Source organism: Pyxicephalus adspersus, chromosome Z, assembly GCF_032062135.1.
Source record: "Pyxicephalus adspersus chromosome Z, UCB_Pads_2.0, whole genome shotgun sequence".
Lineage (NCBI taxonomy): Eukaryota > Metazoa > Chordata > Amphibia > Anura > Pyxicephalidae > Pyxicephalus > Pyxicephalus adspersus.
Window position 1 is genome coordinate 20,342,812 of NC_092871.1, and position 9,271 is coordinate 20,352,082.

General features: G+C 37.3%; 1 protein-coding gene across 2 annotated transcripts; it reads right to left on the bottom strand.

The window, feature by feature from the left end:
• Window positions 1–2,274: 2,274 nt before the first annotated feature.
• Window positions 2,275–7,927, bottom strand: LOC140343494 (C5a anaphylatoxin chemotactic receptor 1-like). 2 transcript variants are annotated; one of them, XR_011923349.1, is made up of 3 exons: window positions 7,875–7,927; window positions 2,916–5,676; window positions 2,275–2,875 (listed from the first exon to the last, which is right to left on the bottom strand). XR_011923349.1 is itself a non-coding variant. In XM_072430178.1 (2 exons), exon 2 carries the CDS (start codon window positions 5,637–5,639, stop codon window positions 4,560–4,562), a length of 1,080 nt encoding a protein of 359 aa, XP_072286279.1. In that variant the 5' UTR covers window positions 5,640–5,676; window positions 7,875–7,927; the 3' UTR covers window positions 2,275–4,559. The 2 variants fall into 2 exon arrangements, 1 of the variants encoding a protein (XP_072286279.1); XM_072430178.1 differs by having other exon boundaries at window positions 2,275–5,676.
• Window positions 7,928–9,271: the final 1,344 nt, after the last annotated feature.

Genomic DNA, 9,271 nt, shown 5'->3' on the forward strand with positions numbered 1-9,271 from the left:
CAGCTGGCAGGGTGCCACATGAAATCATGCAATCAAGTGACAGGTGTTTTCAAATAATAAACTATCATTTTGTTCCAATAAAATTTATAAAAACAAATTGCCTATGAGTATGATTTTCCATCAAGTAGAATTCTACTGATATCGTTCATTTCATTTGATGAAAGCTAGATTTTAGCTCTTCTGGGCAGGGTCCTTTCCTCCTCCTGTGTCACTGTCTGGATCTGTCCATCATTTGCAACCCCTATTTATTGTGAGGGGTTCTGGCAGATCATAGAGTTAATAACAGCATGCAATGCCAAGCTGCAATATCTAAAGCTAGTAAAGTACTTTCTTGTATTAAAAGAAGAATAGACTGCAGAGATGGAGACATAATCCTGCCCCCATACAAAGCATTGGTCAGACCACATCTGGAATATGAAGTCCAGTTTTGTGATAAGTTTATTTCGCTAGTGGTAGAACTTTATGGATTTAGGTCTTTTTTTAACCTGACCTACTATGTAACTACCTCTTTGTCACTTTGTGCTCCTCTGCTATCAGCACGCCCTTGCCATGCAGCACATATCTATGGCATTGACATTGACATGTCATATGTCGTTTTTTTTTTTTTCACTACTAGCATTAAAAAAAAATACATTTGAAGCTAAAGTTGAACCTGCTGATATTTTGCCTGGTAAATCCTTTCTCTCAACATGCTAAAGAAAGTATTTCATAGAACCTTTCAGTTTTCATTACATGTCTTATTTAGATCCAGTAACATCTTAACTGTTTCTGAGCTTCCTTTTACATTGCAGGCAGAATATGGCTGGTGGGAGTGACTGCAAAGTTCTGTACACGGCTTCCGGGGTAACATGTGATGCTCAACCTTCATTATCTAAAGCAGAGGTCCCCAACCCCCGGACCACAGGCTACTAGTCTGACAGGTGGGCCATGGCTCTGGCCAGTGCACCCCAAGTGAGGTCCTTCTTCTGACCTTGGGGGGGTCACCGCCCAGAGCCACGGGCAACGTCTCCCAGAGACATTGCAGGTTCAAGGCGGTGGGCAGGTTGTGTCTCACAGGTCTGAGCCTAGGATAGGAGAGTGGGCAGGTTCTGGTATTATGATGTCACTCTGGGGGAAGTTTCTTTCCCTTTAAACGACACACAGCTCCCCGCGTATGCGCGGCCTGGAGTCCTTGCATTTAGTGGTCCGCAAGCTGCAGATCTAAAGAACTAAAATCCAGTAAATGAAAAGGGCAGATCAGGCACAGTAGGAACTAGCTTTTGCTGGATGTCTATTAGCAAACAAATGAAACAGGCTGTATCTTACATGCTGCAGCTTCTAATGCACACAGTGAAAATGAGTGTGCAGTAAAAATCAAAGTAAGCAATTTCAATAAATAGGAGGCACCTTTAAACTGTGCAAGAATAGTGTGTCTGATGGGATCCTGGTTTTATCATACCAGCCTTTAAATAATAAGTATAGGGGCTAAGATAGATGGGTTACAATATTTAGATATACCAGAAATATTACAATGCACATTATTTGTATCTTTGGTTACACTGGAAATCAGGTATTATCTATGGTTTCTGGTTGTATGTGAATGTTTGTACAATCTACTGATTTAGGGTATTTTGTATGAACCTGCCAATTATGTATCAGCTGTAAAATCACATAGAACTGTAGCCAACCATAATAACCAAACTCCCCTATAAATGACATATTAATGAAAGGACGTATTAATATAAATATAGTGTATATATATATATATATATATATATATCATTCATTTTTAGAAATTATTTATTGATCTACTGTAGATCACAGAGTTCTGCATTTAGAACACACAATTACTGTACATTGTTTCCTTGCTTTTGGAAAGGAAAATGAAGAACCTGATTGCGCTAGATCAGCCATTCTCAACCAAGGTTCTGTCCATCCCCCGTTTTCCATGACTTCCAGGGCTTGTTCTCACTGTGGCAGCATGCTGTGTTCTAGCAGTATGTTGCTGATCATGTTGGTGTGCATTGTGTTATTCCAGTTTATTGTTTCGATTAGGTTACCCAATACATTATGCAGCAAAAATTGTTCGTGTTGCACTTTATAAAATAAAGAGAAATCACCCACCCCTTATAGAATTTATACCCCATATCCAATAAATTGGCAATATTTAAAACCTAAAAGTCTAATCTGGTTCTTTCATTTTAAGGCCACTTGTCTTTTCTATTCATTCCTATTTCTTGCTATCAATTGGTAAACTACATACATGAATGCAAAAAAATAATGATGGAGAACAAGTTAAATTTTATGTTTTATTACAATAATATTTACATATTGTTACCATTTTTTAAATTATCATACATAAAAATGAGTAATAAACAGTGGGTGAATTGCAGCACACAATATCCACTGATTAAAATCCTCTCTCTGTTGTGACTAGGGATGAGTGAGCGAATTTATTAAAATCGGTCTCGCTTACCAAACATGTAGGCGAGAACGACCTTTGTAAAACTCAGCAGTGGAGACTGAATTTTTGGGACTTGCAAGACCAATCGGGAGCGGAGCTGTCAGCTCTGCTCACCTGATTGCTTTTGCAGCCCTTTACTAGTTGTATGTGTTCTTGGATAGAATTTCTCTATCGAAGAACACAGCTCCGCTCCCCTGATTGTTGTTGCAGCCCTTTAGTATGTGTTCCTGGATAGAGTTTCTTTATCCAGGAACACAGTGTGAGTCTCGCTGGCTGCTCATGAAAGAATGCAGTGTGGGAAAAATCCTCTGATTTTTCCCACGGCCACGTTCATTCTTAAACGCAAGCCACACGAGTCACTCTGAGAGTATCGCCGCTGCATTTAGGAATGGAGCTGTGAGAATCCTCCTCTCAGTGAGAGATCCCCGGGCACTGCCCTCATTCTGACCTGTAGTGCCCGGGGATCGCTCACTGACAGGAGGATTTCATGGCTGTATTTATGAATGCAGCCGCAGTAATCCTCCTATAGTGATTTCCTGGATTTCCAATGGTTTCTCCGAAAATTTTGCGGGTCCATCGGAACTTCTAGGAAACTTTCGCAAGAATGCCAGAGGCTCTCTTGCTCATCCCTAGTTGTGACTTCAGTAGCATATTTTTTAAATAAGCATATTGACAAATACCAGGCCACAATGAAATTTAGTATAATCATTGGCAACTATAAGAGTGTAAAAATAATAATAATTATAAAAGTATAAAAATGTTACAAGATCAAATATGTTCAAGAACTGTTTTTTGCAAATTAAAGAAGATAACCCCACTCACTACATGGCACAATTTAGATCAGTCATTCTCAAGCACAATTCCTCCGGAGGTTATTGAGGGTTCCTTGAGCTGTTAATGATTGACCTTACATTTCACCTTTCATAGCCCCTCAGCAAACACCACTTGGCCAAGCCACCATTAGGACACCAGAGATCATTTTAGCTATGACTAAGGGCAAAAATCAGACTACTACTGTAAAGGAAACATTCTTCCCATTGACACCCAGTGTATTGGTTTTAACAGGGGTTTCCTAAGATATGGAAATTATTTTAGGGTATAAAAGTTAAGAAAGTGTATTTAGAGTATAAGGATACCCACAAACATGAACTGGCATATGACAGAGATGCTTTCATGTCTTTAGCTCAATAGAAAACTTGATCTCCACAGTTCATATATGTGAGAATGTATCAATGTATCAATGATGTCTGCCATCACTGATAACCACATCTGATAGAGATGGAGTCTTGCTGGAAAATTTAAATAGGACATAAACATCTTCAAATTCAAATTTTTATTTTACCTCTATTGGTTGAATTGGCATTTAGCTTTACAAAAAGCTTCTATATATAACCAATATTTTTATATTTAAATGTAATTTTATCACAAAATAGCTCCCCATTTTTCTCAATAAAACCCATAGACTTCAGGAGCTGGTTTGTGGCATTCAAGTAAAAATAGATGTTCAACACCAGCGATCGTCAATCGGTGGTCTGTGGAGAAAATTATGGTGGTCTGCGGCTCGGGCCTGTGCATCCCCCAGCGAGGTCAGAAGAAGGACCCCACTGGGGGGCTCAACGGCCAGAGCCACAGACCTTGTCCCCCATATGGACCCAACCCACCCACTCTCCTATTGCAGGCTCAGTCCTGCGATGGGAGAGCAGGTTCTGGCATCATGACGTCACTCTGGGGGAAGTTTCTTCCCCTTTGAGTGACATATGGCTCCCCGCGCATGCACAGTTCAAGTTCGGTGAATTTATTGGTTCGTGAGGTCGGAAAAGTTGGCAACCACTGATCCACACCATTCAATCGTTTGTAAAAATGGCAGGGAGCTGACAGATTAGCTCATCACTCTATAAGCATTAGATTATTACCCCAACCATTTGGGTAGGTGACTTGATCAAGCAAGTGTCCGTTCATTTTTATAGGCAATTTTACTGTACAATGCATGCTTAGAAATCATAACCCATCCAACATAATACAAATGAGGGGATCATAAAGGGCATTTGGGACAATATTACAGTTGCCTGACAGTATTTTTTGTTGCTGGATGTAACAAATTGTAAAAAAAAGTGTCCTACAAAGCCGCCTCTGTGTTTTTAGTTTCAGAATGTACCTTTGACTTCTTTGAGTCAAGTGTCTGACTTGTATCTTCTAGCAGGGCATTCTTCAGGATAAACTTGATGGATCTTTTAAATTTGCTTTTGAATTCTCGACCTGCTAGGACGTAAATTATTGGGTTAATGCAACTGTTGATGAAGGCTAGTGCAATGAAAATGATGTCCCAATTTTGGAATGATTTGTATGTTGTTGAATTAGCTGGATTCATAGCTAGGACCAGTCCAGAAACATGGTATGGAAGCCAGCAAAGAAAGAACCCAATGATCACAATCAGGATCAGCTTCAATGTCTTATTTGACTTGTTGTAGCGTCCACTCACTCTCCTCAAAATCACAGTGTAGCAGGCAGTAATAACCAAAAAAGGGATGACAAAACCCATCAATAATCGGAAAACAGCAATAAAATTCTCCACCGTCTGTTTCCGATCTTTAAGGGAAGTAAAAACATATGCACACCCTATTTTCCCATAATCCTTCCCAGTTGTATTTCGAAACACAAAAGCCGGACTGCTCAGAGCAAAGGCCAGGATCCATGAGACCAAACATGCGACGTACGCTTTATTTACAGTCCTCTTGTTTTGGCACCACACCGGTTTGAGGACCAAGGCACAGCGGTCAATACTGATTATAGTGAGGAGAAGGACGCTGGCATACATATTGACCAATAATATAGAAGGGATCATCTTGCAGGCAAAAAGACCCAAAGGCCAGTGTCCAAGGGCTATCTGCATGATGGAAAAAGGTGCAGCAATGCAACACAGAAGGTCTGCTACTGCCAAGTTCAGGAACCAAAGTGAGTTTACTGTCCTTTTCATTTCAAAGGTGGTTACGTATACTACCAAACCATTGCCGGGAACTCCGAGAACAAACACTATGCTGTACATGACAATTGCAAACCAACCAACTTGAGACACTACATAAGGTTTTGAAGTGTTATTAGAAGATTCAGTCGCATTAAGGACTGTATTGAAGATGTCATCAATATCCTCATAAGCACTGTTGTTATAGTTGATAGAGTAGTCATCCGAGATGCTCATGGTGAATAAACCAAGAAGGTCTAGGTTCTTTGATCACCTATAAAACACAAATTTGTAAGTACATGGTGTTAGCAACTGGTCAGAGTATAGTCGAGCAGTTTTATGAAACACAACAGATAATATAAATCTATACCTTATTCCTAATGGTTTTAACCATGTTATTGGCCGAAAGGCATGCTTAAGTGATCAGAGGACTTTGCTGACATTTTGATAGGGATTGACTCCCAATAAATACATGGGGGCTGATATACTATGTAGGTTTAGGCTGTCGTCTCACCAAGGTGAATAATTTGCTTAGTTATTGAATGTGGTAAAAGTTCACTTTGCAAAGAATACCCAATCATGTGCAAAGAAACAAAAAAACACTATTCTTCTTTAAGATAATTGGCTAACTGAAGTTAGTATAACTTCATCTCATTCACTAAGCTAAGTGAAAAAAATAAAAGGGAAAGATTACTTTGCTTTGCAAAAAGCCTTTATTCCTTTAGTAAATTAACCCCATTGTATTGCACATCTGTTTATGTGTTACTCATTCATTTTTAATAGCACACGCTGTTTAATTAAGTTTGTGCTGTACATATCAATACCAAACTATTCAATCAAAGTGTATGTCCAATCAAAACATTTTTTGTTCTCAATTTAGATAGAATGGCAAATGGAAGCTAGTAATCACCATTATTTCATTCTGAGTATATAATTTCCTTTAAATCTATCAACAATAATGCAGTGATTGATCATATACAATATGAATAGATATTATAATGAGGCTTTCATATTAGATAGTTTTTGAAAATCTAAAAAGACTACATAATGATTGTACATGGGGAGTGATCTTTGTTTTCTGTCAATGGTTTATCAGAGAGGAACAGAGGGAATATTCACAGCCATAAAATTAAAAAGAGATTTGTTTGTAAACGCTTAAACCTCTATCAGTTTATACAGTGCATAATTATGTTGTAGATTTCCCTTATGCATGGTGTATCATAATCTAACTTTCACAATAACAGTAAATCAGAAGATATTAGCCCTAAATATCCGAAGAAACTTTCTCCGGTCTATTTAAAAAGTAAAAAAAAAAGGTAGCTTAGTTGGACTGTTATATTAGTAACAATTCAAAAACATTGTACTGGGAGACAGATCTATAAAAGATTGACCCCACCCTCACCACAAACATTCATTGCATTTATCAGATAACAAATACTAAAGCTAAGTACAAGCACTAGATTTCTGCTGCTGGAAATGACATTTTCTGATTGTTTTTATTATCAGGAGAATAAATGAGCACTGTACACGCAACACTGTTCTGTTCTAAGGACTAAGAAAGGGAGATCACCTCTGCATCCTCCACCTTCACTTAGAAATGACAACATCGGGAGACTGCTATACAAATGTTATATGGCCACCTGTGATTGTAAAAGTTGTCTAGGACAGCCTTTAGCAACCTTTTCAACATGAGGGAACCCCTAAAATAACTTTAAGGTGTCACGGAACCTTAACACCTTGCCATTAATTATAATATGCCCAAATAATGCTACATTAGCTTTTCTCTTACATTGCTGACCATTGGGAAGAATGTCACTTATACAGATCATTGGTGTCAGTGGTAACTGCTCATTGCTCAAGGAACCCTCTGGAAGAACACGAGTTGAGAAATATTGATCTAGCATGTGCACATATCATAACTCTCTAATTATGAGCAATCTACAGTTATTTAGAATCTGCAGTAAATCTTTAGCGAGCAAATAAAACTAGCACACAATGCAAAATTATTTATTATTCTTTTTATTTCTTTGATTTTATTTTTTTTTTTTTGTGCTATAGTAATCTCAGATCTACTTTTATATATTACTAATTATTACACAAATATAGATGGTATAATGACTTCATTCCTATTGTTGTTTTTGATGATTAAAAGAACTTTTAAGATATTTTTACCTTCAAAGGATTTACACTATCCCAATTGGAAACCATGTAACTTTTTCATAATGATATAAATATTATTATAATAATCATAAAATAATAAATGATTGCATCTTCAGTTTGAGTTTAATTAATATAGCTCAACTAGTTGTTGCCAGGACTAACATTGTCTTCTGTTCTGCCTTAATACTTTAAGATTATTAGTCCATGTTATCTATCTATGTTACATAGCACTTTGTTTTAAGTACTAATTTGAATTATGGTAATAAAAGAAATAATAGGCTTATTGAAATAAAGGAAAGAAAAATAACTTACCAGGAATGAGGTTTGCTGATGTTCACCCTACAGCCGCCTAGCAAAGAAAGAAACAGTTTCCTCTTTTATAAAGGTTTTGCATTGAACGTCATGCAGGACATGGTTACACCACATTCTGATTTGCTAAGAGGGATTGTTCAATATTTTAAGTAAATTGCTGTATTTAAAGCAGTTTGATGTTACACTCTCTAGTTCGATGAATTCTTGGTGATGCACAGATTAGGAACAAGGGAGGAAGGTGTCAAGCTATGACATGTAGATAGAAAAGATTGGGGGATTCAGCACCAAAAAACACTTAATCTGGGCAATATTACGAGAGCCCATAGCCTGTTATATGTTTGTAGCTGTAAAAATAAATGTCATGAGATAAAAGGAATCTGCATTAGGCCAAGAAATGTAAATGCTAGTTACCTGGTTTTAATATTGTCCGAGTTTGGACTTGGAACAAGAATACACATTAGAATGTATAAATGATTTGCATACTGGTTCTGGAACTGTGGATTTGGAATAAGTGAAGCTACTGTTTGAACTTGACCATCAATCTACTATCATTTTCATTTTTGCAAATCAACTTAGCTATGTGTTATTTGTATATGGTAATTCTATCTAAAATCTATTCAAAGTTTGAGCAATATATTATTCAAAATTTAATTAGAATTGCCATTTTTTTTGTCTGCCAACTCCACCACTGCACACACCCTGGCAGCCTAATGTAAAAGGTGCAAGGGAGTGCTCCTCATTGAGAATGGCTGCAGGTTTTAAGGAAGCCAACCTCACTGATATTTAGAGTAGGGGAATAGAGTTTTCAGAAATCAATTAGGCTGGCTTTGGGGGAACACTGATTGTGCTGGGTAAACTGTACATATTAGGGAAATATTGATCATTTACCTGCTTGTGCACCCGTCATCTGCCATCCCATCATTCATCATCCTGGTTGTGCACCCATCCTCCAGTATGACAACCTTCACCTTTCTAAGAACGATAATACCAGATAATGAATTTAGAGGGGGAATGCTCATTGCACTGTTCAACATAAAATTAAATATACAAAGTATACCATGAAACATGAATGCATGAACTTATGGCACAAAGCCCAAAGTCTTTTATAAAGGTCATATCATGTATTACATCCAAGTAAACTTTAAAAAAACTGACTCAGCATCCAAATTGAAAATACATTTTAATTTCCCTTTATTGGGGTCATATTGAAAACTATTAGTGAAGTACAAACTTGTATTATGATTGGCTGTTTATGGTCTGGCATAGATGATATGTGCCTTTCATAATGCACTTAAACCGACCACATAAAAGTAAAACTAAACTGCACAAAAGAAAGCTTATGTAGAGCTGAGTAAGGAAAACAAAATCATGTCTTTTTTAAAATGATTGTTAAAAAT

What these genes read in the sequence shown, in the direction of transcription:
- LOC140343494 (XM_072430178.1), bottom strand. Translation starts at nt 5,639, where the DNA reads ATGAGCATCTCGGATGACTACTCTATCAACTATAACAACAGTGCTTAT.